Below are 27,809 nucleotides of genomic sequence, written 5' to 3' on the forward strand. Positions count from 1 at the left end.
GGCCCCCCCCGGCCCTCCCTTCCCCCTCCGCGCGCCGCCGTTGTCGCCAGTGTCGCTCCGCCGAGCCCGGAGCCGGCAGCGCCCGCAGCCCCCGCGGCCCCCGGCTCATGTCCCCGCCGCCCCCCGCGCCCCCCGGAGCCCCCCGGAGCTCCCCGTAGCACGGGCCGTGGCAAGTGAGCGGGCGAGGGGGTGGCAGCGGCGGGGGGGACATCCCGGGGGTGGCAGCGGGGTTGGGGACACCCCGGGGGTGGCAGCGGTGTTGGGGACACCCCGGGCGTGGGTAGCGGTGCTGGGGACACCCCGGGGGTGGCAGAGGCGGAGGGGACACCCCGGGGGTGGCAGCGGTGATGGGGACATCCCGGGGGTGCAGAGGCGGAGGGGACACCCCGGGGGTGGCAGCGGTGATGGGGACATCCTGGGGTTGGCAGCGGTGTTGGGGACACCCCGGGGGTGCAGAGGCGGAGGGGACACCCCGGGCGTGGCAGCGGTGATGGGGACATCCTGGGGTTGGCAGCGGTGTTGGGGACACCCTGGGCGTGGCAGAGGGGTTGGGGACACCCTGGGGGTGGCGGTCGTGATGGGGACACCCCGGGGGTGCAGAGGCGGAGGGGACACCCCGGGGGTGGCAGCGGCGGGGGGACCCCGTGTCTGGCGTTCCCCGGTTTGGGGACAGCGGGGACTCCCTCGCTGAGGGTGTGGGGGTGGCGGGGATGTCCTGCCTGAGGGGGGGACACCGGCGTGGGGACAGGGAGGGGACAGCGGGGATGTCCTGCGTGCGTGCGGGTGTGGGGACAGCGGGGATGTCCTGCCTGTGGGGTGACAAGGGAGGGGACAGCGGGGATGTCCTGCCCAGGGGGTGTTGTGGTGTCCCAGGCAGGTGTGGGGACAATGGGGACGCCCTCCCTGCGGTGTTTGTGGTGTGGGGACATCGGGGACGCCTTCCGTGTAGGGTTTCTGCTGTGGGGACATCACCGCGGTGTGGGGACAATGGGGACCCCCCCTCCCTGTGGTGTCTGTGCTTTGGGGACAATGGGGACCCCCTCTCTGCAGTCCCCTGTGCTGTGGGGACAATGGGGACCCCCTCCCTGTGGGGTTTCTGGTGTGGGGACAATGGGGACCCCCTCCCTGTGGTGTCTGTGCTGTGGGGACAATGGGGACCCCAGGGACGCCCTCCCTGCAGGGTTCGGCCGCTCGGGGCCCCCCCAGCTGACGGAGTCAGGGCCATTTTGGGGGTCCCCGTCCTTGGGGACAGCGTGGCTGCTGTCGCCAAAGGCGTGGGCGCGGTTGAGGGCTTGGTGGCACTCGGGGTGGCACCCGGGTCTTGGGCGCCGGCTGCTGGGGCGGCCCCAGTGCCACAGAGGGGTGGCACAGGGGGGTGACACCGATGGCAGAGTTGGGTGGCACTGGTGGCAGAGTTGGGTGGCACTGGTGGCACAGGGGGGTGGCACAGGGGGGTGACACTGATGGCAGAGTTGGGTGGCACCGGTGGCAGAGTTGGGTGGCACTGGTGGCAGAGTTGGGTGGCACTGGTGGCACAGGGGGGTGACACCGATGCCACACGGGGGTGACACCCGTCTCAGCACCCGCCAAACCCAGCGGGCCCCCGTGCCACACTCACTGCTGTGACACCGCGGGGACCCGTCCCGCAGCCACCGGCACCGGCGGGCCCCGGGGCCGCCGCCGAGCCCGGGGTGGGCCCGGGGGGCTCCGGGTGGGCTCCGGCCCCGCGTGGCCCTCGCGACATGCGGGGCTCACCCTCCCAGGCTGTTGGGGACCCTGGGGACACACGGGGGCCTTCCCGCCCCTCTCGACCTTCCCGGTGACCTTGGCCCACCCCGGGGACCCCCGCGCTGGGTGGGCACCCTCGGGGACCCCTCCTCAGCCGAGGGTTCCCCCTCCCCGCAGTGCCCCTCCAAGGGCAGCTTTGGGGGGACCCCCCGGCTTTGAGGGCTCCGTGGCGGTGCCGGGGGTGGCGGCCACGGCTGTGTCGTCCCCCGGGTGGCCCGGGCGGGGGTCGGGGTGGCCCGGCGGGGGCAGCCGGGCGGAGCGGCTTTGTCCTTTCGGCGCGTTGGGGGCGGCGCAGGGAGAGCCCGGCGCGGCTTTGTCTGGGGACGCCGTCGCGGTGGCTGCCGGGGGGGGGGGCGTGGAGAGCCCGGACCCCCCCTCTGCGCCCCCCGAGACCCCCCAGCCCTGCCCCGAGCAGGTAGGGTGTGTGTCCCCCCCTCCCCGGGCTGCGGGGACCCCCGTGTCCCCTCCCCAGGCGGGCGGGATGGGGATGGGGTCCCCCCCCGGTTTGGGTTGGGGGTGTCGCGGAGGGTGTGGGGGATTGGCGGCTGTCGCTGCCCCCTCTGGGGACATCGGCGGGGGCCTGTGGCCGCGCCCCCGGCCCCAGCGGCGGTTCCCGGTGTGCCGGTGGGGCTCCGGGGAGGGGTTTTCTCGGGGAGACCCCGGCGCCGGGCGGGGATTCCCCGGCGCAGCGGCGGGGCCGCGGCGTTTCGGGTGTCCCCGCGCGTCCCCGCGGCTGCGCCACCCCCTGCTCCGTGTGGGGGACACGGGGACACCCCACGGGTGGCACCGGGCTCGATCCCGCCTTGGGCAACCCCCCGAAGGGGGTGACACGGGGGGTGTCACCGCTGTTGCCACCCCCTCTATGTCCCCCTGTGGCACCGCTGCTCTGAGCCCCCCCTCTGCATTTTTTGGGGGGGCCGCGTGTCCTCATCCGGTTCTGTGCCCCCTCCCCAAAACCCCCCGAGCCCCCCCTGCCCTTCCCTCGGGGCACGGCGGCGGTGCCACCCCCGGGCCGGCCCGCAGTGCCCGGCGGGCGGGCAGGGGGGCCGGGGGCTCCCGCGGGCACCGCCAGCTGCTCCCGGCCTGGGACATATGGCCGGGCCCTGGCGGGAGCGCCGAGGAATTTTTGGGCACGGAGAGGGCGGGGGGGGCTGCCCGGGCTGTGACGCACTCGGTGCCCCCCCCCCCTCCGGGCCAGCCCCGGGGACGCGGTGGCGACCGGCGGGGGAGCCCCGGTGACCTCCGGGAGGGGTCACGGCGGTGTCCCCTGTGGTGTTTGTGGTGTGGGGATGTCACTGCAGTGTGGGGACACCAGGAATGCCCTCCTTGTGGTGTTTGTGGTGTGGGGATGTCACTGCGGTGTGGGGACATCCCTGTGGTCTGGGGACACCAGGGGCTCCCTCCTTGTTTTGTTTGTGGTATGGGGACACCATTGTGGTGTGGGGACATCACTGTGATGTGGGGACATTGCTGCGGTGTGGGGACACCAGGGACTCCTTCCCTGGGATGTTTATGGTGTGGGGACACCATTGTGGTGTGGGGACATCCCTGTGGTCTGGGGACACCAGGGGCTCCCTCCCTGTGATATTTGTGGTGTGGGGACACCACTGCAGTGTGGGGACATTATTGCGGTGTGGGGACACCAGGGACTCCATCCCTGTTTTGTTTGTGATGTGGGGACACCGTTGTGGTGTGGGGACATCGTCGCAATGTGGGGACACCAGGGACTCCTTCCCTGTGGTGTTGGTGGTGAGGTGACATTACTGCAGTGTGAGGACATAATTACAGTGTGGGGACACCACTGTGGTGTGGGGACATCCCTGTGGTCTGGGGACACCAGGGACTCCCTCCCTGTGGTGTTTGTGGTGTGGGGACATCATCACTGTGTGGGGACATCCTTGCGGTGTGGGGACATTGCTGCAGTGTGGGGACACCACTGTGGTGTGGGGACATCCCTGTGATCTGGGGACACCAGGGACTCCCTCCTTGTGGTGTTTATTGTGTGGGGACACCATTTTGGTGTGGGGACACCACTGTGGTGTGGGGACATCACTGCAGTGTGCAGACATCATCACGGCGTGGGGACACCAGGGACACCCTCGCTGTGATGTTTACGGTGTGGGGACATCCCCTCGGTGTGGGGACACCAGGGACACCCTCCCTGCGGGGTCCACCCCTCGTGCCCCCCCAGCTGACACAGCCGTGGCCATTCGGGGGTCCCCATGCCCTGAGCACCCCCAACCCCCGCCCGCGGGGCTGCTGGCGCTGTCCCCGCGGTGTCACCGGCCCTGCCACCCCCCGGATTCCTGCCGCGCCCTGCGGCGGTGCCCGGGCAGGAATTAGCGAGGGGGAATAAATAAATCCCGCGGAGCCCCGGCCCGCGCTCCTCTCTCTATTTTTAGACGCGCCCTCCCCTCCTCTGCAGTTGCTCCGGGGGGAGCGGAGGGTCCCCTTGTCACCCCCGCTGTCACCTCACTGCCACCCCCGCGGCGCTGGGCGCTGCTGCAGCCCGGCCCTGGGGTGTCCCCAGCCATGTCCCTGCCCCGGGAGGTGCTGTCGCCACCCCGTGTCACCCTCAGTGTCGCCTTTGGTGGTCCCGCCCCAGCGCGGTGGCACCGCCGTGTCCCTTGTCACTGTGGGGGGGGGTGGCGGTGCCACCCCGTGCCCTGCCACCCGTGGGTGCCCTGCTGCAGTGTCACCTCCCCGAGCAGGGACGGTGGTGGCCGTGGCTCAAGGACATGCGGTGACAGTGGAACTGGCATGTCCCTGTCCCTGCCGTGGGGACACTCAGGACACCCCGTGCATCGCCTTGGGGACAGGGACAGGGGATAGGGGACAGGGACAGGGGACAGGAGATAGGGGACAGGGATGGAGACAGGGGACAGGGGACAGGGGACAGGGATGGGGACAGGGGACAGGGATGGGGACAGGGATGGGGGACAGGGACAGAGACAGACAAGGGCCAGGGATGGAGATAGGGACAGGGGACAGGGACAGGGAATAGGGACAGGGACAGGAACAGGGGACAGGAACAGCAGCTCCATCCCCGTGGATGCTCAGCCAGGGCGAAGATGGCTCCGGGCCCTTCCTCGCCGAGGTGTCCCCACCTCGAGGCCGTGCTCCATGAAATATTTACTGTCCCCAGCCCCACGTGGCCTCACCCACCCCCATCTGAGGTGACAAAAAAACCCCAAACTTTTCCGGCCTGTGGGGCCTGGCACAGCCTCAGGGGAAAGGGAAAAAAAACCCACAAAAACCAAACAAACCCATTTCCCCTCCATCCCTGCCCGCTGCGGCTTTTTCCTCCCCCAGCCGAATATTAAAAAGAAATCGGAGCCCATTTTCCTGCGATAAATTTGGCAGAAGGGAGAGAAAGCGATCCCGGCTCTGGAGGGGAGCCAGGCCCGGCTGCACACCGGGAGCAGCTGGGGCTGGAGCCCGGCCACGCTCCGGAGCTCCCGGGGGACCGGGGAGGGCTCGGGGGGCGGCACCGGGGTGGCATCGGGGTGGCACCAGGGTGGCAGTGATCCCAAAAGGGACCGGGGGTTGCTGGTGGCAGTGGTGGCTGTCCCCGAGCTTGGTGGCCGCAGCCAGCCCGGTGTGCCGGAGGCCCCCGGAGCGCCGGAGGTGCCGCAGGGACTGGGGGGGCTGCGGGAGGGGAGGGGAGGGGAGGGGAGGGCACTGTGGGACTGTTCTGGGGTTGTTGTGGGGTTGTTGCGGGGTTGTTGTGGGGTTGTTCTGAGGTTGTTCTGGGGCTGTTGTAGCATTGTTGCAGGGTTGTTACGGGGTTGTTGCGGGGCTTTTCTGGGGCTGTTGTGGGGTTGTTGCGGCGCTGTTGTGGGGTTGTTGTGGGGCTGTTGCGGGGTTGTTGTGGGGCTGTTGCGGGGGTTGTTGTGGGGCTGTTGTGGGGTTGTTGCGGGGCTGTTGTGGGGTTGCTGTGGGGTTGTTGTGGGGCTGTTGTGGGGCTGTTGTGGGGTTGCTATGGGGTTGTAGTAGCTTTGTGTGGGATTGTTGCAGGGTTGTTGCGGAGTTGTTGAGGCATTGTTAGGGGTTGCTGCGGGGTTGTTGCGGGGTTGTTGAGGGGCTGTTGCGGGGCTGTTGCGGGGTTGTTGTGGTGTTGCTGTGGGGCTGTTGCGGGGTTGTTGTGGGGTTTTGGGGTCTGGGGGTTGCTGTGGGGTTGCTGTGGGGTTGTTGCAGGGCTGTTGCGGGGTTGCTGTGGGGTTGCTGTGGGGTTGTTGTGGGGTTGTCGCAGGGCTGTTACGGGGTTGTTGTGGGGTTTTGGGGTCTGGGGGTTGTGGGGCTGTTGCTGGGCTGTTGTGGGATTGTTGCGGTGCTGTTGCGGGGTTGTTAGGGGTTGCTGCGGGGTTGTTGCAGGGCTGTTACGGGGTTGTTGTGGGGTTTTGGGGTCTGGCGGGTGTTGTGTAAAGGGGGTGTGAGGGGAAGCGCCTCGTGGGATGGGGTTGGTGCAATGGAGCCCCTCGTGCAGTGGGGTTTTCATGTGGTGCAGCCCCTCGTGCAGTGGGGTTTCTGTACGGTGTAACCCCTCATGCAGTGGGGTTTTAGAGTGATGTAACCCCTCGAACTGTGGGGTTTTAGTGTGATGTAACCCCTCGTGCAGTGGGGTTTTAGTGTGATGTAACCCCTCGTGCAGTGGGGTTTTAGTGTGATGTAACCCCTCGAGCTGCGGGGTTTTTGTACAGTGCATCCCCTCGTGCAATGGAGTTTTCATGTGACACAGCCCCTCACGTAAGGGGGTTTCTGTACGGTGCAGCCCCTCATGCGTTTGGGTTGTCGGTGCAATGGGGCCCTGTGTGCAGTGGGGTTTTTGTACAGTGCAGCCTCTCGTGCTGTGGGGTTTCTGTACGGTGTGGCCCCTCCTCATGCCATGGGGTTTTTGTGTGACACAGTCCCTCGTGCAGTGGGGTTTTCATGTGACACAGCCCCTCACGTAAGGGGGTTTCTGTACGGTGCAGCCCCTCATGCGTTTGGGTTGTCGGTGCAACGGGGCCCTGTATGCAATGGGGTTTTTGTGGGGTGCAGCCCCTGTGCATTGGGGTTTTAATGTGCTGTAACCCCTCGTGCTGTGGGGTTTCTGTACGGTGTAACCCCTCGTGCTGTGGGGTTTCTGTACGGTGTAACCCCTCGTGCTGTGGGGTTTCTGTACGGTGTAACCCCTCGTGCTGTGGGGTTTAGTGTGATGTAACCTCCCATGCAGTGGGGTTTTTGTGACACAGCCCCCTGTGCAATGGGGTCCTCGGTGCAATAGGACCGTTTGTGCAATGGGGTTTTTGGGTGGCACAGCCCCTCATGCAATGGGGTTTCCATGTGGCACAGCCCCTTGTGCTATGGAGTTTTTGTAGGGTGCAGCCCCTCGAGCTGTGGGGTTTTAGCGTCACACAGCGTCTCACGTAATGGGGTTTTCACGTGGCACAGCCTCTTGTGCAGTGGGGTTTCTGTACAGTGCAGCCCCTCGTGCAATGGGGCTTTTGTAGGGTGCAGCTCCTCAGGTATTTGGGTTGTCGGTGCAATGGGGCCCTGTGTGCAATGGGGTTTTTGTGGGGTGCAGCCCCCGTGTGCAATGGGGTTTTAGTGGGACATAACCCCCCGTGCAGTGGGGTCCTTGCTGCAGCGGGGCCCCCCGTGCAATGGGGGGTTTCTGAGTGCTGCAGCCCCTCGTCCGAGGGGGTCCTTGGTGCAGTGGAGCCCCCCGTGCAGTGGGGTTTTCCTGCGGCGCAGCCTCCTGTGCATTTGTGTGGTGCAGCCCTTCATGCAATGGGGTTTTTACGTGGTGCAGCCCCTTGTGCAACGGGGACACTGGTGTCACACAGCCCCTGTGCAATGGGGACATTGGTGTGACACAGCCCCTCGTGCCATGGGGACATTGGTGTCACACAGCCCCTGTGCAATGGGGACACTGGTGTGACACAGCCCCTCGTGCCATGGGGACATTGGTGTGACAGCCCCTTGTACCAAGGGGACACTGGTGTGACACAGCCCCTCGTGCAATGGGGACACTGGTGTGACAGCACCTCGTGCCAAGGGGACATTGGTGTCACACAGCCCCTCGTACCAAGGGGACACTGGTGTGACACAGCCCCTCGTGCAATGGGGACACTGGTGTGACAGCACCTCGTGCCAAGGGGACATTGGTGTGACACAGCCCCTCGTGCAATGGGGACACTGGTGTCACACAGCCCCTCGTGCCAAGGGGACACTGGTGTGACACAGCCCCTGTGCAATGGGGACATGGGTGTGACAGCCCCTGTGCAATGGGGACACTGGTGTGACACAGCCCCTGTGCCCAGCACTCGGGGACATGGTGACCCCCAGAGGTGGTGGCACTGCCAGGGCAGGACCCCCACAGGCTGTGGCAGCTCTGGGGGTCCCCGCCCTGTCCCCGGGGGGCTTTGGGGACCCCCTAACACCGCGTGTCCCCCCTGCCAGGCGTGGAGGGAAGCCCATGGCCCCCGGACCCCCGCAGCGCCCCCGCGCCCGGCCCCGGCCCCGCAGCCCCTGACGGCCCCGGGACCCCCCCGGCCGGCCCCGGGGAGCCCCCGCAGGTACGGGGGGGCACCGAGGGCTTGGGGGTGTTGTGGGGTGAACCTGGGGGTGTTTGGGGGATGTTTTGGGGGTGTTTGGGGTGTACTGGGGGTGGTTTGGGGATTTTTTGGGGTGGTTTTGGGGTGCTTCGGGGTGTACTGGGGGTGTTTTAGGGTGTTTAGGGATGTTTTGAGGGTGTTTGGGGTGCATTGGGGATGTTTTGGGGATTTTCTGGGGAGTTTTGGGGTGTTTTGTGGGTGTTTCGGGGTGTACTGGGGGTGTTTTAGGGGTGTCCAGGGATGTTTTGAGGGTGTTTGGGGTGCGCTGGTGGTGTTTTGGGGTGAACTGGGGGTGTTTTAGGTTGTTTTAGGGTGTTCTGGGGGTGTCTTGGGGTGTTTCGGGATGTACTGGGGGTGTTTTAGGGGTGTTTTAGGGGTGTTTTGGGGTGTTTTTGGGGCGGTGATTGGGGGGCTGTACTGAGGTGGGGGGCACACGGGGGGTGACGGATTTCGGGGCGGGGGTCCCGGAGGGGGGCTGGGATGTGGGGGCGGGGCAGACCGAGGGGGGGCGTGTCCAACCGGAGGGGGCGTGTCCAACCGGAGGGGGCGTGTCTAACCGGAGGGGGCGTGTCCGAGGGCGGGGCGCGCTGCTCGTCAGCGAGCGCGGGGGTTGCGAGGACCAATCAAACGGCCGGGTATCGCAAGGCCACGCCCCCAGCCACGCCCCCCGCGCTCCGGTGCCGCCGCCGCGCGCCCCCGGGACCGGCTCCGGCTGCGGCGGCGGCGGCGGCGGCGGGACCCGGCCCGGCCCGCAGGCCCCGGGCACGGCAGGTACCGGGCACGGCCGGGAACCGCCGGGGGGCCCGGGGGGAGCCTCGCCGGAGCCCCCGGCACGGCGGTACCGGGCACGGCGCGCTCGGCGGCGGCGGCGGCGGCGGGGACGCGCAGCTGCGGCTCGGGACCGGAGGTGTCCCGCGGCTGCGGGGAGGGGACAGGGGACAGCAGGGGGGGGTGGCCGCGTCCCGGCGGGCGGGTCCGCAGAGAGGGGGGCGGGACGCGGTTCCGTGGGCTGGACACGGACACGGACACGGACACGGACACGGACACGGACACGGACACGGACACGGACACGGACACGGACATTGAAACGGACACGGGCACGGACGTGTCCCCGTGGTCACGGTGTGTCCCTGTCACGCTCAGGACACGGCCACGTCCCCCCACGGGCGCCACGCGTCACCCGCCCCCCGCAGGCGGGACACGGACCTGTGGTCACGGCGTGTCCCCGCCACGGGCAGGACGTGTCCCCACGGGCAGGACGTGTCCCTATGGACAGGACATTGTCCTCACGGACTGACACATCCCCACAGACAGGACTCATCTCCACGGACACGACATTGTCCCCACGGGCAGGACACTGTCCCCACGGACAAGACATTGTCCCCACGGGCAGGACACTGTCCCCACGGAGCTGACATTGTTCCTCAGGGGCAGGACATGTCCCTGTGGTCCCAGCATGTCCCCCACTGACAGGACATTGTCCCCACGGGCAGGACACATCCCTTGAGGGCGGAACGTGTCCCCACGGACAGGACATTGTCCCCACTGACAGCACACGTCCCCACGGACAGGACACGTCCCCACGGACAGCACACGTCCCCCCCGCCGTCGAGGCCGCCACCCCCGCTCCGGAACGCGCCTCCCGCGGCCCCGCTGTCCCCTCCCCGCCACCCACCGTGTCCCCCCGCGTGTCCCCCGGCCCGCAGGTGTCCCCGGCGCCGCTGAGCCATGCGGGATCTGCCGGAGCCATGAGCAGCTGTCGCTACAATGGGGGGGTGACACGGCCCCGCGGCCCCCCGAGCTCGTCGCAGCCGCCGGACGGGGAGACCCAACCCCTGCGGCCGTGCCCCAGCCCGGGGCTGCGGGTGGTGATCTCCCGGCCCGGGGGAGCGGATCCCGGCGCGGCGGGGCGGGAGGAGGCGGAGGAGCGGCCCGGGGAGCGGCGGAGGAACCAGAACATCGGCTACAAGCTGGGCCACCGGCGGGCCCTCTTCGAGAAGCGCAAGCGGCTCAGCGACTACGCGCTCATCTTCGGCATGTTCGGCATCGTGGTGATGGTCACCGAGACCGAGCTGTCCTGGGGGGTCTACACCAAGGTCGGGGGGCTGCCCGGACAAGGGTGGGGGGCTCCGGGCTCCGGTTGGGCTCACGGTGCCTCCGTGCCGCCCTCGCAGGAGTCGTCGTATTCGTTCGCACTGAAATGCCTTATCAGCCTCTCCACGCTCATCCTGCTGGGGCTCATCGTCATGTACCACGCCAGGGAGATCCAGGTGAGGGGGGGAAATTGAGGAGGGGGCAAGATTTGGGAAGGGGTGTCCTGGTTTAGGGCAAAATTTGGGGGGAAACTTCTGAATTTGGAGTCCCTCTGGAAAAGGGAATCAAAACGGCCCCGCCCCCAGTCGGTCCAGGAAAAAAATCTTAGAGAAAAGTGGGAAAAACTATTTATTTTATATATATAAAACAAATACTATATATATAATTAATATATACATAATATATTAAATTATAAGAAAGTGGCCACAAGCATTAAAAAAGCAGAAAATCAGACAATAAAACCTCTCTGCTCTGAAGGGAGCAAAATTGAGAAAGTTCCTGCCGTGGGTTGGAGCTCAGCCTCTTATCAGTCCCCACAAAATCCTGGGGTGCTGTGAGCAACAAAAACCCCAAATATTGAAATAAACAGGTTTTTTTAAACCCCAAATATTGAAATAAATGGAAGAGGCGATTTGGGGGTACAGGCACCACAAAATCCCGGGGTGCTGCGAGCCTAAAAATGAGCAACAAACCCGAATATTGAAATAAAGAGAGAATTGATGATACAGGCATCGCAAAGTCACCCGAGGACAGGGGGCCACGGGTGGCAGGGAGGGGTGTCACCGTCCTGTCACCTCCTCAGGGGTGTCACCACCCTGTCACCTCCCCGGGGGTGTCACCGTCCTGTCACCTCACTGAGGGTGTCACCGTCCTCTCACCTTGCTGGGGGTGTCATTGCCCTGTCACCTCACTGGGGGTGTCACTGCCCTGTCACGTTGCTGGGAGTGTCACCACCCTGTCACCTCTCTGAGGGTGTCACTGCCCTGTCAGTTCTCCAAGGGTGTCACCGCTGTGTCACATTGTGGGGGGGCATCACCACCTTGTCACCTCCCTGGTGGGCATCCCTGCCCTGTCCCCTCCCCATGTCCGTCACCACCCTGTCACCTCCCTGAATGTGTCACTGCCCTGTCACCTCCCTGAATGTGTCACCGCCCTGCCACCTCTCTGAGGGTGTCACCGCCCTGTCCCCTGTCATGTTTTGGGGGGTGTCACCGCCCTGTCCCCTCTCTGAGGGTGTCACCGTCCTGTCCCCTCTCTGAGGGTGTCACCACCCCCTGTCATGTTTTGGGGGGTGTCACCGCCCTTTCCCCTCTCTGAGGGTGTCACCGCCCTGTCCCCTCCCCGTGTCTGTCACTGCCCTGTCCCCTCTCCGTGTCCGTCACTGCCCTGTCACCTCTCTCAGTGTGTCACTGCCCTGTCCTCTCCCTGAATGTGTCACCACCCTGTCTCCTCTCTGAGGGTGTCACCGCCCTGTCCCCTCCCCTCCCTGTCACCGCCCTGTCCCCTCCCCGTGTCCGTCACGCCCTGTCCCCCCCCCTTGTCCGTCACCACCCTGTCCCCTCTCTGAGGGTGCCACCGCCCTATCACCTCTCTGGGGGTATCACCACCCTGTCACTTTGCTGGGGGTGTCACTGCCCTGTCCCCTCTCTGAGGGTGTCACCGTCCTGTCCCCACTCTGAGGGTGTCACCGCCCTGTCACCTCCCCGGGGGGTGTCACCGTCCTGTCCCCTCCCCTCCCCGTCACTCCCTGTCCCCTCCCCAGCTGTTCATGGTGGACAACGGCGCTGACGACTGGCGCATCGCCATGACCTCGGAGCGCATCTTCTTCATCGCGCTGGAGCTGGTGGTGTGCGCCATCCACCCCATCCCCGGCCAGTACCTGTTCACCTGGACCGCCCGCCTGGCCTTCACCTACGCCGCCTCGGTGGCCGAGGCCGACGTGGACATCATCCTGTCGGTGCCCATGTTCCTGCGGCTCTACCTGATCGGGCGGGTGATGCTGCTGCACAGCAAACTCTTCACGGACGCGTCGTCGCGCAGCATCGGAGCGCTCAACAAGATCAACTTCAACACGCGCTTCGTCATGAAGACGCTCATGACCATCTGCCCCGGCACCGTGCTGCTGGTGTTCAGCATCTCGTCGTGGATCATCGCCGCGTGGACCGTGCGCGTCTGCGAGAGGTGAGGGGGGATTGGGGGGTCACAAAGATGGGATGAGGATTGGGGGGTCACAAAGATGGGATGAGGATTGGGGGGTCACATGGAGGGGGAAAGGGTTGGGGGGGTCACAAAGAGGAGAGAAGAAATTGAGGGTCCCAAAGAGGAGAGCAAAAAATCGAGGGTCCCATAGAGGGGGTGAGGATTGGGGGGTCACAAAGATGGGGTGAGGATTGGGGAGTCACAAAGAGGGGGTGAGGATTGGGGGGGTCACATGGAGGGGGTGAGGATTGGGGGGACACAAAGATGGGGTGAGGATTGGGGGATCACATGGAGGGGGAAAGGGTTGGGAGGGTCACAAAGAGGAGAGAAGAAATTGAGAGTCTCAAAGAGGAGAGAAGAAAGTGGAGGTCCCAAAGAGGAGAGCAAAAAATCGGGGGTCCCATAGAGGGGGTGAGGATTGGGGGGTCACATGGAGGGGGTGAGGATTGGGGGGTCACAAAGAGGGGGTGAGGATTGGGGGGTCACTTGGAGGGGGTGAGGATTGGGGGGTCACAAAGAGGGGGTGAGGATTGGGGGGTCACTTGGAGGGGGTGAGGATTGGGGGGTCACAAAGAGGGGGTGAGGATTGGGGGGTCACAAAGATGGGGTGAGGATTGGGGGGTCCCATAGAGGGGGTGAGGATTGGGGGGACACAAAGAGGGGGTGAGGATTGGGGGGTCACATGGAGGGGGAAAGGGTTGGGGGGGTCACAAAGAGGAGAGAAGAAATTGAGGGTCCCAAAGAGGAGAGCAAAAAATCGGGGGTCCCATAGAGGGGGTGAGGATTGGGGGGTCACATGGAGGGGGTGAGGATTGGGGGGTCTCGAAGAGGAGAGAAGAAATTGGAGGTCCCGAAGAGAAGAAATTGGGGGTTTCAAAGAGGAGAGCAGGACTTGGGGGATCACACAGAGGGGAGAAGAAATTTGGGGTGAGGTGTGAGAGGTGAGGGGATGGGGAAAGAGGTGAGGAGGGAGAGGGGGGATCCAAGAGGGAGTGAGGATTGGGGGGTCACAAAGATGGGATGAGGATTGGGGGGTCACATGGAGGGGGTGAGGATTGGGGGGTCACAAAGAGGGGGTGAGGATTGGGGGGTCACATGGAGGGGGTGAGGATTGGGGGTCTTGAAGAAGAGAGAAGAAATTGGGGGTCCCGAAGAGAAGAAATTGGGGGTCCCGAAAAGAAGAAATTGGGGGTTTCAAAGAGGAGAGCAGGACTTGCGGGATCACACAGAGGGGAGAAGAAATTTGGGGTGAGGTGCAAGAGGTGAGGGCAGGGGAGAGGGCAGAGCAGAGAGGAGGGAGGAGCAGGGGGTCACAAAGCGGGGGTGAGGATTGGGGGGTCACATGGAGGGGGTGAGGATTGGGGGGTCACAAAGAGGGGGTGAGGATTGGGGGGTCGCATGGAGGGGGAAAGGGTTGGGGGTCACAAAGAGGAGAGAAGAAACTCAGGGTCTCAAAGAGGAGAGCAGGAACTGGGGGATCACACAGAGGGGAGAAGAAATTGGGGGTGAGGTGTGAGAGGTGAGGGGATAGGGAGAGGGGAGAGGGGGGTCACAAAGAGGGGGTGAGGATTGGGCGAGGGTTGGGGGTTCCAAAGAGGAGAGAAGAAGTTTGGGGTCTCACAGAGGGGAGCAGAAATTGGGGGACCCAAAGGGGAGAGAAGAAATTGAGGGTGAGGTGAGGGGATGGGGAGTGGGGAGAGGGGAGAGGTGGGAGTGGGGTGGCTCAAAGAGGGGGTGACGATTGGGGGGTCACAAAGAGGGGGTGAGGATTGGGGGGTCACATGGAGGGGGTGAGGATTGGGGGGTCACAAAGAGGGGGTGAGGATTGGGGGGTCACAAAGAGGGGGTGAGGATTGGGGGGTCACATGGAGGGGGAAAGGGTTGGGGGTCTCAAAGAGGAAAGAAGAAATAGGGAGTCTGACAGAGGGGACAAGGATTGGGGGTCCTGAAGAGGGGGCAAGGGTTGGGGGTCCCAAAGAGGAGAACAGAAATTTGGGTTCCAAAAGGGGAGAGAAGAAATTCGAGGTCCCACAGAGGGGACAAGGATTGGGGGTCCCAAAGAGGGGACAAAGATCGGGGTCCCAAAGCAGAGATTGAGGACCTGGGGGTCCCAAAGAGGGGACAAGGATTGGGGTCCCACAGAGGGGCTTGAAGAGCTGGAGGTGTTGAGGGGACCAAAAATTGGGGGTCCCACAGAGGGGTCCGAGGCCGTGCCCCTCCCTCCTCCAGGACCTGCCCGCGCCCCTCAGCTGCCCCCGGGGATGTCCCCGAGGGTCCCTGGGATGTCCCCATGGGGTTCCCTGGATGCCCCCGGGGTTCCTGGGATGTCCCCAAGGGTCTCTGGGATGTCCCCACGGGGTCCCCAGGATGTCCCTGTGGGGTCTCCAGCATGTCCCCGAGGGTCCCCGGGTTGTCCCCATGGGGTTCCCAGGATGCCCCCGGGGTTCCCGGGATGTCCCCAAGGGTCTCTGGGATGTCCCCACGGGGTCCCCGGGATGTCCCCGAGGGTCCCCAGGATGTCCCTGTGGGGTCTCCAGGATGTCCCCGAGGGTCCCCGGGTTGTCCCCATGGGGTTCCCAGGATGCCTCCGGGGTTCCCGGGATGTCCCCAAGGGTCCCCGGGATTCCCCACGGGGTTCCTGGGATGTCCCTGAGGGTCCCCAGGATGTCCCCGAGGGTCCCCGGGTTGTCCCCGAGGGGGTTTCCAGGATGTCCCCGAGGGTCCCCAGGATGTCCCCGAGGGTCCCCGGGATGTCCCCGCCGTGTCCCCGCCCCCGCTGCCCCCCAGCCCCCCCAGCCCGGCGCGGGGGTCGCGCATTAACCGCTGTTGTTTTCCCTCCCTGCCCGCTCTGCTGCTTGCAGGGACAAACTGTGAGTGACCGCGGGGACCGTCCCGAGCCACCGCAGGGACCGTCCCGCGCCCCCCAGGCTTCCGCTGCCCCCAAATCCCCCGAATTTAGGATGAGCTGCAGCGGCGGGAGGGCGGGCAGGGGGCACGGAAAGGGGCCGGGCGCTCTTTTCCTCTTGGAACCTCGGCAGCTGCGTCCTGTCCCCTCCCCAGTGTCCCCGAGGCTTGGGGACTTCCGTGGTGGCGTTTGGGGGGGACTTTGGGACAGACCCCGCAAGGAGCTGGGAGTCTCCAAAGGGGTTTTGGGGTTTTTTTGTTTGTTTTTCCCACTTTTGTCCTTTCGTGTTTCCCCTCCTGGCCCCGCGCGTTTGGGGGTCCCTGTGGGGTGGGGAGGGGTCCCGGGAAGTGTCACCGCGGCTGTCACCTCCCCCGCCAGCCCGGGCTGTCCCCGCCCTGTCCCCGCCCTGTCCCTCCGCGCCGGGTGAGGTTCCAAGCCCAGACCGGGGCGGGAAGCAGCAATCCTAAATTCCTAAATCCTAAATTCCTAAATCCTAAATTCCTGACGCTTGAGATCCCTCACCCCTCCCCGGCTTGTTCCCGTGTCCCCAATCCCATTTCCCATTCCCATTTCCCATTTCCCTTTCCCAGTCCCATTTCCCAATCCCATTCCCCTTTCCCAATCCCATTTCCCAATCCCATTTCCCATTTGCCTTTCCCATTTCCCATTTCCCTTCCCCAATCCCATTTTCCCTTTTTCCCATTCCCTTCCCCAATCCCATTTCCCTTCCCCAATCCCATTTCCCTTTCCCAATCCCATTTCCCAATCCCATTTCCCATTTGCCTTTCCCAATCCCATTCCCTTTTCCCTTTTCCCTTTTCCCATTTCCCATTTCCCATTTCCCATTTCCCATTTCCCATTTCCCATTTCCCTTTCCCAATCCCATTTCCCTGCATGTCCCTGTCCCCCTGCCCGGCTTGGCCACCGCTCCGTGTCCCCCGGCCGGGTTTGTCCCCACCCTCGGGTGTCACATGGGAATCTCTCCGTGTCCCCCTGTGCCCTCCCGGTGTCACCCGTGGTGGCCTTTGGGGGTGCACAGTGACATTGGTGTCCTGCGCTTTTGGGGACAGCGGTGCCACCTCCCTGCCTGTCCCCTCATTGCCCTGGGGAGACACAGGCTGGCCGTGGGTGTCCCCATGGTGTCCCCAATTCCTTCTTGGGGACAACGCCACAAATCCACCACCATGGGGGGGATTCAATGACCGTGGTGACATCGGCCACCTGTGCTTTTGGGGACAACAGTGCCACCTCTGTGCCTGTCCCCTCATTGTCCCCCAGCCCCATTCACAAGGGGACACAGCCTGGCCATGGGACGTCCCCATGGTGTCCCCAACTCCATCCTGGGGACAATGCCCCAAATCCGTGCTGGCACCACAAGGCAGAGGTTCAATGACCATGGTGACATCGGTGTCCTGCGCTTTTGGGGACAGCGGTGCCACCTCCATGCCTGTCCCCAACCCCGTTCCCAACGGGACACAGCCTGACCATGGGACGTCCCCATGGTGTCCCCAACTCCGTTTTGGGGACAATGCCCCAAATCCACCATGAGGACACAAAAGGAGGGGATTCAATGAGTGCGGTGCCATCGGTGTCCTGCGCTTTTGGGGACAGCGGTGCCACCACCCTGCTGTCCCCTCACTGTCTCCCAACCCCGTTCCCAAGGGGACACAGCCCGACCATGGGACGTCCCCATGGTGTCCCCAACTCCGTTTTGGGGACAACGCCCCAAATCCACCGCGATGGGCACAAAACAGGGGGGAGGGTTCACCGCCCGCGGTGACAGCGGTGACAGCGGTGACAGCAGTGACAGCGGTGCCACCACCCCGCGCAGGTACCACGACAAGCAGGAGGTGACCAGCAACTTCCTGGGGGCCATGTGGCTGATCTCCATCACCTTCCTGTCCATCGGCTACGGGGACATGGTGCCACACACCTACTGCGGCAAGGGCGTGTGCCTGCTCACCGGCATCATGGTGAGAGCGGGGACACCGGGGACACCGGGGACACCGGGGACATCGGGGGACACTGGGGACACCATGGGACACCGGGGGACACAGGGGAGGGGACATTGCGGGGGGGACATTGGTGTGGGGACATTGGGACATGGTGCCACACACCTACTGCGGCAAGGGCGTGTGCCTGCTCACCGGCATCATGGTGAGCGTGGGGACACTGAGGACACCGGAGGGACACCGAGGGACACCAGGGGACACCAGCGGGGACACTGGAGGGGGGACAGTGGTGTGGGGACATGGGGACATGGTGCCACACACCTACTGCGGCAAGGGCGTGTGCCTGCTCACCGGCATCATGGTGAGCGGGGACACCGGGGACACCGGGGACACCGGGGGACACTGGGGGGGACACCGGGGTGGGGACATCAGGGAGAGGACATCGGGGAGGGGACACTGGGGTGGGGACATCAGGGAGGGGACATTGGTGAGGGAACATCCGGATGGGGACATCAGCAAGGGGACATCAGTGTAGGGATATCAATGTGGGGACACCGGGGTGGGGACACAGGATGGGGACATCAGTGTGGGGACACTGAAGTGGGGACACGGGGTGGGGACATCGGGGTGGGGACACCGGGGAGGACATTGGGGTGGGGACATCAGCAAGGGGACATCAGTGTAGGGATATCAATGTGGGGACACCGGGGTGGGGACACCGGGGAGGGGACATTGGGGAGGGGACACCGAGGTGGAGACACTGGGGTGGGGACATTGGGGTGGGGACACGGGGTGGGGACATTAGCAAGGGGACATCAGGGTGGGGATATCGGGGTGGGGACACTGGGATGGGGACATCAGCAAGGGGACAGCAGTGTAGGGATATCTGTGTGGGGACACCGGGATGGGGACACCAGGGTGGAGACATCAGTGTGGGGACATTGGGGTGGGGACATTAGCAAGGGGACACCGGGGAGGGGACACCGGGATGGGGACGACATCAGTGTGGGGACATCAGTGTGGGGACAGCGGCAGGGACACAGGGGTGGGGACACCGGGAGGACACTGGGGTGGGGACACCGGGGAGGGGGACATCAGCAAGAGGACATCAGTGTAGGGATATCAGTATGGGGACACCGGGGTGGAGACATCAGTGTGGGGACACTGGGGTGGACACATTAGCAAGGGGACATCGGGGTGGGGACATCAGGGTGGGGGCACCGGAGTGGGGACATCAGGGAGGGGACATTGGAGTGGGGACACGGGGGTGGGGACATCGGAGTGGGGACATCGGGGTGGGGACATCAGCAAGAGGACATCAGTGTAGGGATATCAGTATGGGGACACCGGGATGGGGACACCGGGGTGGGGACACTGGGAGGACATCGGGGTGGGGACACCGGGGAGGGGACACCGGGGAGGGGACACCGGGGGGGACACCGGGGAGGGGACACCGGGGTAGAACGGGCGCCGTCCCCGCTGTCCCCGCAGGGCGCCGGCTGCACCGCCCTGGTGGTGGCCGTGGTGGCCCGGAAGCTGGAGCTGACCAAAGCCGAGAAACACGTGCACAACTTCATGATGGACACGCAGCTCACCAAGCGGGTGAGCCCCGAGAGGGATTTCCTCCAAAAACCCCGGAAAAATCCCATTAAAACTGGGGAAAATGCATTAATATTGGGGAAACTCCCATTAAAATCCCATTAAAACTGGGAAAAATGCATTAATATTGGGGAAAACCCCATCAAAACTGGGGAAAATGCATTAATATTGGGAAAAATCCCATCAAAACTGGGGAAAATGCATTAATATTGGGGAAAATCCCATTAAAACCCATTAAAACTGGGAAAAATACATTAAAATCCCATTAAAACTGGGGAAAATGCATTAATATTGGGAAAAATCCCATCAAAACCCATTAAAACTGGGAAAAATGCATTAATATTGGGGAAAATCCCATTAAAACCCATTAAAACTGGGAAAAATGCATTAATATTGGGGAAAATCCCATTAAAACCCATTAAAACTGGGAAAAATGCATTAATATTGGGGAAAATCCCATTAAAACCCATTAAAACTGGGAAAAAACACACTAAAATCCCATTAAAACTGGGAAAAATGCATTAATATTGGGGAAAACCCCATCAAAACTGGAAAAATCCCATTAAAACCCATTAAAACTGGGAAAAAACACATTAAAATCCCATTAAAACCGGGAAAAATGCATTAATATTGGGGAAAATCCCATCAAAACTGGAAAAATCCCATTGAAACTGGGAAAAATGCATTAATATTGGGGAAAATCTCATTAAAACCCATTAAAATTGGGAAAAAAACACACTAAAATCCCATTAAAACTGGGGAAAAATGCATTAATATTGGGGAAAATCCCATTAAAACCCATTAAAACTGGGAAAAATGCATTAATATTGGGGAAAACCCTATTAAAACAGGAAAAAAAACCATTAAAACCCATTAAAACTGGGAAAAAACACACTAAAACCCCATCAAAACTGGGGAAATGCATTAATATTGGGGAAAATCCCATCAAAACTGGAAAAAAAACCCCATTAAAACTGGGGAAAATGCATTAATATTGGGGAAAATCCCATTAAAACCCATTAAAACTGGGAAAAAACACACTAAAATCCCATTAAAACTGGGGAAAATGCATTGATATTGGGGAAAATCCCATTAAAACTGGGAAAAACCCCATTAAAACCCATTAAAACTGGGAAAAAACACATTAAAATCCCATTAAAACTGGGGGGAAAAAACAATTAAAACCATTAAAACTGGGAAAATCCCATTAAAACTGGGAAAAATGCATTAATATTGGGGAAAACCCCATCAAAACTGGAAAAATCCCATTAAAACTGGGGAAAATGCATTAATATTGGGGAAAACCCTATCAAAACTGGAAAAACCCCCATTAAAACCCATTAATACTGGGAAAAAACACATTAAAATCCTATTAAAGCTTGAAGAACCCATTAAACCCATTAAAACTGGGAAAAAACACACTAAAATCCCATTAAAACTGGGAAAAATGCATTAATATTGGGGAAAATCCCATTAAAACTGGGGAAAATGCATTAATATTGGGGAAAATCCCATTAAAACTGGGGAAAATGCATTAATATTGGGGAAAATCCCATTAAAACTGGGAAAAAATCCATTAATATTGGGGAAAATCCCATTAAAACTGGAAAAATCCCATTAAAACTGGGGAAAATGCATTAATATTGGGGAAAACCCTATTAAAACTGGAAAAATCCCATTGAAACTGGGAAAAATGCATTAATATGGGGGAAAACCCCATTAAAACCCATTAAAACTGGGAAAAAAACACACTAAAACCCCATTAAAACTGGGGAAAATGCTTTAATATTGGGGAAAACCCTATTAAAACTGGGAAAATCCCATTGAAACTGGGAAAAATGCATTAATATTGGGGAAAATCCCATTAAAACTGGGAAAAAATACATTAAAATCCCATTGAAACTGGGGGAAAAAACCCATTAAAACCATTAAAACTGGGAAAATCCCATTAAAACTGGGAAAAAATGGGGAAAACTCCATTAAAAATGCGAAAAACACAATTGAAACTGGGAAAATATTGGGAAAAACTCCATTAAAAATGGGGGAAATGCCATTAAAACTGGGAAAATAAAAGGAAAAACCCCATTAAAAATTAGGAAAAACACCATTAAAAATGGGGAAAAAATGGGAAAAACCCCATTAAAAATGGGAAAATGCTGTTAAAACTGAGAAAATCTTCATTTAAACCATTCTAAACTTGGTTAAAACTGGAAAAAACATCATTAAAACTGGGGAAAAATGTGGAAAAAATGTGGAAAAAATGGGGGAAAATGGGGAAAAAATGGGGAAAAAATGAGGAAAAATGAGGAAAAAAATGAGGAAAAAATGGGAAAAAATGGGAAAATGGGAAAAAAGCTGATTTTTCTGGGTGATTGCAGGTGAAGAACGCCGCTGCCAACGTGCTCAGGGAAACGTGGCTCATCTACAAACCCCATTAAAACTGGGATAAAAATGGGAAAAAAACCATTAAAAATGGGAAAACCCTTTTAAAACTGAGAAAAATCTTTATTTAAACCATTCAAAACTTGGTTAAAACTGGAAAAAAACTCATTAAAACTGGGAAAAATGTGGGAAAATAGGGAAAAAAATGTGGAAAAAATGGGAAAAAATGGGAAAAAATGGGGAAAAATGGGGGAAAATGAGGAAAAGTTAGGAAAAAAAATGAGGAAAAAATGGGGAAAAATGGGGAAAAATGGGAAAAAATGGGAAAAATGGGAAAAGAGCTGATTTTTGTGGGTGATTGCAGGTGAAGAACGCCGCTGCCAACGTGCTCAGGGAAACGTGGCTCATCTACAAACCCCATTAAAACTGGGATAAAAATGGGAAAAACCCCATTAAAATGGGAATAACACAATTGAAACTGGGATAAAAATGGGAAAAACCCATTAAAAATGGGAAAACCCTTTTAAAACTGAGAAAATCTTCATTTAAACCATTCAAAACTTGGTTAAAACTGGAAAAAACTCATTAAAACTGGGGAAAAATGTGGAAAAAATGGGGAAAATGGGGAAAAAATGGGGAAAAAATGAGGAAAAATGAGGAAAAAAATGAGGAAAAAATGGGAAAAAATGGGAAAAATGGGAAAAATGGGAAAAATGGGAAAAAAGCAGATTTTTCTGGGTGATTGCAGGTGAAGAACGCCGCTGCCAACGTGCTCAGGGAAACGTGGCTCATCTACAAACCCCATTAAAACTGGGATAAAAATGGGAAAAAACCCATTAAAAATGGGAAAACCCTTTTAAAACTGAGAAAATGTTTATTTAAACCATTCAAAACTTGGTTAAAACTGGAAAAAACTCATTTAAACTGGGGAAAAATGTGGAAAAAATGGGAAAAAATGGGGAAAAAATGAGGAAAAATGGGGAAAAAAATGAGGAAAAATGAGGAAAAAATGAGGAAAAAATGGGGAAAAATGGGGGAAAAAATGAGGAAAAAATGGGAAAAAATGGGAAAAAAGGGAAAAAAGCTGATTTTTGTGGGCGATTGCAGGTGAAGAACGCCGCTGCCAACGTGCTCAGGGAAACGTGGCTCATCTACAAACCCCATTAAAACTGGGATAAAAATGGGAAAAACCCATTAAAAATGGGAAAAACACCATTAAAAATGGGAAAAGCCTTTTAAAACGGAGAAAATCTTCATTTAAACCATTCTAAACTTGGTTAAATCTGGAAAAAACTCATTAAAACTGGGAAAAATGTGGGAAAAATGGGAAAAAAATGGGGAAAAATGAGGAAAAAAATGAGGAAAAAATGGGGAAAAAATGGGGAAAAAATGGGAAAATGGGGAAAAATGGGAAAAATGGGAAAAAAGCAGATTTTTGTGGGTGATTGCAGGTGAAGAACGCCGCTGCCAACGTGCTCAGGGAAACGTGGCTCATCTACAAACACACCAAGCTGGTGAAGAAGATCGACCACGCCAAAGTTCGGACCCACCAGCGTAAGTTCCTCCAAGCCATCCATCAGTAAGTGCCACCGCTTTTCCTGCTTCCTACGGCCACCCCGCCCTGTCCCCTCCCCTGGGGGTGGCGTGTCCCCTCCCCTGGGGGTGGCGTGTCCCCTCCCCTGGGGGTGGCGTGTCCCCTCCCCTGGGGGTGGCGTGTCCCCTCCCCTGGGGGGTGGCGGGTGGCGTTTGTCACCCCGCCGGGAGGCGCGGCTGGGCTGGGGGTCTGTCGTGTTCTTGTCCCCTGTCCTTGTCCCCTGCCCCTGTCCTCTGTCCTTGTGCCCTGTCCTTGTGCCCTGTCCTTGTGCCCTGTCCCTGTACCCTGTTTCTGTCCTCTGTCCTTGTCCTCCGTCCTTGTCCCCTGTCCTTGTGCCCTGTCCTTGTCCCCTGTCCTTGTCCCCTATCCTTGTCCCCTGTCCTTGTCCTCTGTCCCTGTCCCCTGTCCCCCATCCCCTGTCCTTGTCCCCTGTCCTTGTGCCCTGTCCTTGTCCCCTGTCCTTGTCCCCTGTCCTTGTGCCCTGTCCCTGTCCCCTGTCCTTGTGCCCTGTCCTTGTCCCCTGTCCTTGTGCCCTGTTCCTGTCCTCTGTCCTTGTGCCCTGTCCTTGTCCCCTGTCCTTGTCCCCTGTCCTTGTGCCCTGTCCTTGTCCCCTGTCCTTGTGCCCTGTTCCTGTCCCCTGTCCTTGTCCCCTGTCCTTGTCCCCTGTCCTTGTGCCCTGTCCTTGTCCCCTGTCCTTGTGCCCTGTTCCTGTCCTCTGTCCTTGTCCTCTGTCCTTGTCCCCTGTCCCTGTCCTCTGTCCCTGTCCCCTGTCCCCCGTCCCCTGTCCCCCGTCCCCTGTCCTTGTGCCCTGTCCTTGTGCCCTGTCCTTGTCCCCTGTCCTTGTGCCCTGTTCCTGTCCCCTGTCCTTGTGCCCTGTCCTTGTGCCCTGTCCTTGTCCCCTGTCCCTATTCTTGTCCTTTGTCTTCTGTCCCGTTCTTGTCCCCTGTCCCTGTCCCCTGTCCTCATTCTTGTTCCCCATTCTTGTCCTTTGTCTTCTATCCCGTTCTTGTCCCCATCCTTGTCCCCTGTCCCCATTCTTGTCCCCATCCCTTGTCCCCATTCTTGTCCCCTATTCTTGTCCCTTGTCCTTGTCCCCTGTCCCATTCTTGTCCCCATTCTTGTCCCCTTTTCTTGTCCCCTGTTTTCTTGTCCCCATTCCTGTCCCTATTCTTGCTCTTTGTCTTCTGTCCCATTCTTGTCCCCATTCTTGTCCCCATTCCTGTCCCCTGTTCTTGTCTTCTGTCTCGTTCTTGTCCCCATTCCTGTCCCGTGTCCTTGTCCTCCATCCACTGTCTCCAACCCCAATGTCCCACTCCCCTGTCCTTGTCCTCAATCCTGTTCTTGTCCCCTGTCCCATCCCTGTCCCTCTGTCCCCTGTTCCTGTCCCATCCCTGTCCCCTCCCTGTCCCCATCCCTGTCCCTGTCCCTGTCCCCATCCCTGTCCCCTCTCTCCCCGGGCTGTCCCTGCCTGTCCCTCCCTCCCCCCTGGGTGCCACCAGAACCGTGGGGTGACCCCCCTGTCACCCCCCCCGGGCTGGGCTGAGGGCTGTGACACGGGTGGCCCGGCTGTGACAGGGGTGGCCCAGCTGTGACACGGGTGACATGGCTGTGACAGGGGTGGCCCAGCTGTGACAGGGGTGGCCCAGCTGTGACAGGGGTGGCCTGGCTGTGACAGGAGTGGTCCGGCTGTGACACGGGTGGCCCGGCTATGACAGGGGTGACCCAGCTGTGACACGGGTGGCCCGGCTGTGACACAGGTGGCGCAGCTGTGACACGGGTGGCCCGGCCGGGACAGGGGTGGCCCGGCTGTGACACGGGTGGCCCTGCTGTGACAGGCGTGGCCTGGCTGTGACAGACGTGGCCCTGCTGTGACAGGGGTGGCCTGGCTGTGACAGGGGTGGCCCGGCTGTGACTTGGGTGACCCAGCTGTGACAGGGGGGTCCTGGCTGTGACAAGGATGGCCCGTCTGTGACAGGGGTGGCCCGTCTGTGACAGGGGGGGTCCCTCTGGGGTCCTTCCCGGGGTCCCCGCGGGGCGGGCGCCGCTGTCCCCTCGGAATTAACCCTTTGTTTTGTCTCTGTTCCGCCCCGCCCCCGCAGAGCTCAGAAGTAAGTGCCCCCCCTCCCTGACCTCCCCCACCCCCCCAAAGCTTTGCATGGGCTCTGCCGCCGAATTTTGGGGTGACGGGGTGGGGGGGACACCCCAAAACCTCCCCGGGCCTTTGGGGGTGTCCCCCCCCCCCAGGGCTTCGGGGCGCGGGGGCTGCGCTGGCCGGGCGGGGCTGCACGTTTGGGGGCCGGGGGCTGCATGGGGGGGTCCGGGGGTTCGGAGGGGGAGGTGACAGCGCTCCCAGGGGTGTCCCCAACCCCTCGCACGCCCCCCCAGGCTGAGGAGCGTCAAGATGGAGCAGCGCAAACTCAACGACCAGGCCAACACCTTGGTGGACCTGGCCAAGGTGAGCCGAGACCCCCCCCAAAAAAACCCCCAAAAAACCCCCGGGTTCATTTTTAGGGGGTCAAACCCCAAAATCGCCTCCCGCAGACGCAGAACGTGATGTACGAGATGGTGTCGGAGCTGCAGGAGCGCCACGAGGAGCTGGAGAAGCGGCTGGGGGCGCTGGAGGGGAAGCTGGAGGCGCTGGGGCTGAGCCTGCTGGCGCTGCCCGCCACGCTCAGCCAGGCCCTGGGCCAGCAGCGGGACCTGCTGGGGGCCCGCGCCCCCCGCCCCTGCCCCGCCACCGCCCCCTGCACCCCCAGCCGCGACCCCCGCCCCGACAGCCCCCGGGCCGCCTCCGACAGCGGCTGAGCCGCCAGGGGGCGCTGGTGTCGCCGGTGTCGCCTGGTGTCGTCTGGTGTCGCCTGATGTCGCCTGGTGTCGCTGGTGTCGCCTGGTGTCGCCTGGTGTCGTCTGGTGTCGCCTGATGTCGTCTGGTGTCGCCTGATGTCGCCTGGTGTCGCTGGTGTCGCCTGGTGTCGTCTGGTGTCGCCTGGTGTCGTCTGGTGTCGCCTGATGTCGCCTGGTGTCGCCGGTGTCGCCTGGTGTCGCCTGGTGTCGCTGGTGTCGTCTGGTGTCGCCGGTGTCGCCGGTGTCGCCGGTGTCGCTGGTGTCGCCTGGTGTCGCCTGGTGTCGCCTGGTGTCGCCTCGGAGAGCGGCTGTAGGGGGGCGGGGTGTCACCCTCTCATCTCTGTGGACTGTGGGAAATGGGGTGAGGGGGTGCTGGGGACACCCAGGGGACACCCCCGTGTCACCTTGTGTCACCCTCTCACCCCTATGGACTGTGGAAAATGGGGTGAGGGGTCGTGGGGACACCCCTGTGTCACCTTTTGTCACCTCGGAGAGCGGCTGAGGGATCGTGGGGACACCCCTGTGTCACCTTTTGTCACCTCGGAGAGCGGCAGAGGGATCGTGGGGACACCCACGGGTCACCTTCCCACCCTTTGGACTGTGGAAAATGGGGAGAGGAGGTGGTGGGGACACCCGTGTGTCACCTTGTGTCACCCTCTCACCCCTTTGGACTGTGGGAAATGGGGTGGGGGCCTTGGGGGACACCCAGGGAAACCCCCGTGTCACCTTTTGTCACCTCAGAGAGCAGCTGAGGGGTCGTGGGGACACCCCTGTGTCACCTTTTGTCACCCTCTCACCCCTTTGGACTGTGGATAATGGGGAAAGGGGGTGATGGGGACACCCAGGGGACACCCCCGTGTCACTGTGTCACCTCAGAGAGCGGCTGAGTGGTCGTGGGGACACCCCCGTGTCACCTTTTGTCACCCTCTCACCCCTTTGGACTGTGGATAATGGGGAAAGGGGGTGATGGGGACACCCAGGGGACACCCCTGCGTCACTGTGTCACCTCAGAGAGCGGCTGAGTGGTCGTGGGGACACCCCCGTGTCACCTTTTGTCACCTCAGAGAGCGGCTGAGGGGTCGTGGGGACACCCCCGTGTCACCTTTTGTCACCTCGGAGAGCGGCTGAGGGGTCGTGGGGACACCCCCGAGTCCCCTTGTGTCACCCTCTCACCCCTTGAAGTGTGGAAAATTGGGTGAGGGGGTGCTGGGGACACCCAGGGGACACTCCCATGTCACCTTCTGTCACCCTCTCACCCTTTGGACTGTGGAAATTGGGGTGAGGGGTTGTGGGGACACCCCTGTGTCACCTCGGAGAGCGGCTGAGGGGTCGTGGGGACACCCAGGGGACACTCCCGGGTCACCTCGTGTCACCCTCTCACCCTTTGGACTGTGGAAAATAGGGTGAGGGGGTGGTGGGGACACCCAGGGGACACCCCCGTGTCACCTTCTGTCACCTGGGACAGCGGCTGAGGGGTCGTGGGGACACCCCCGGGTCACTTTCTCACCCTTTGGACTGTGGAAATTGGGGTGGGAGGGGTCTTGGGGACACCCAGGGGACACCCCCGGGTCACCTTCTGTCACCCTCTCACCCCTTTGGACTGTGGGAAATGTGGTGAGGGGTCGTGGGGACACCCCCGTGTCACCTTTTGTCACCTCAGAGAGCGGCTGAGGGGAATTGGGGACCCCCCCCCGTGTCCCCTTCTATCCCCCCCTCACCCCTTTGGACTGTGAATTATGGGGGGAGGGGGGGCTTGGGGACACCCCAGTGTCCCCCCCTGTCACCTGCATGGCCGCGCTTTTGGGGTGACCCCTTGGTGACCCCTTGGTGTCCTCCCACCCCCGTGTGGGCGG

The 27,809-nt window shown here is 60.6% G+C and overlaps 1 protein-coding gene across 3 annotated transcripts; it reads left to right on the forward strand.

Moving 5' to 3' along the window:
• The first annotated feature begins 5,271 nt into the window (after positions 1-5,271).
• KCNN1 (potassium calcium-activated channel subfamily N member 1) lies at positions 5,272-25,917 on the forward strand. 3 transcript variants are annotated; one of them, XM_063424832.1, is made up of 10 exons: positions 5,272-5,415; positions 8,233-8,348; positions 10,094-10,483; positions 10,562-10,657; positions 12,244-12,662; positions 17,417-17,558; positions 19,029-19,139; positions 22,970-23,097; positions 25,498-25,567; positions 25,654-25,917. In XM_063424832.1, the coding sequence occupies exons 3-10, from the start codon at positions 10,136-10,138 to the stop codon at positions 25,915-25,917; spliced, it is 1,578 nt and encodes a 525-aa protein (XP_063280902.1). In that variant the 5' UTR covers positions 5,272-5,415; positions 8,233-8,348; positions 10,094-10,135. The 3 variants fall into 3 exon arrangements, with proteins under 3 accessions (XP_063280902.1, XP_063280903.1, XP_063280904.1); XM_063424833.1 differs by lacking the exon at positions 5,272-5,415 and having other exon boundaries at positions 8,029-8,348; XM_063424834.1 differs by lacking the exons at positions 5,272-5,415; positions 8,233-8,348 and adding an exon at positions 8,928-9,158.
• The last annotated feature ends 1,892 nt before the right edge of the window (positions 25,918-27,809 follow it).

The sequence above is a fragment of the Prinia subflava genome, unplaced genomic scaffold (assembly GCF_021018805.1).
Source record: "Prinia subflava isolate CZ2003 ecotype Zambia unplaced genomic scaffold, Cam_Psub_1.2 scaffold_161_NEW, whole genome shotgun sequence".
NCBI lineage: Eukaryota > Metazoa > Chordata > Aves > Passeriformes > Cisticolidae > Prinia > Prinia subflava.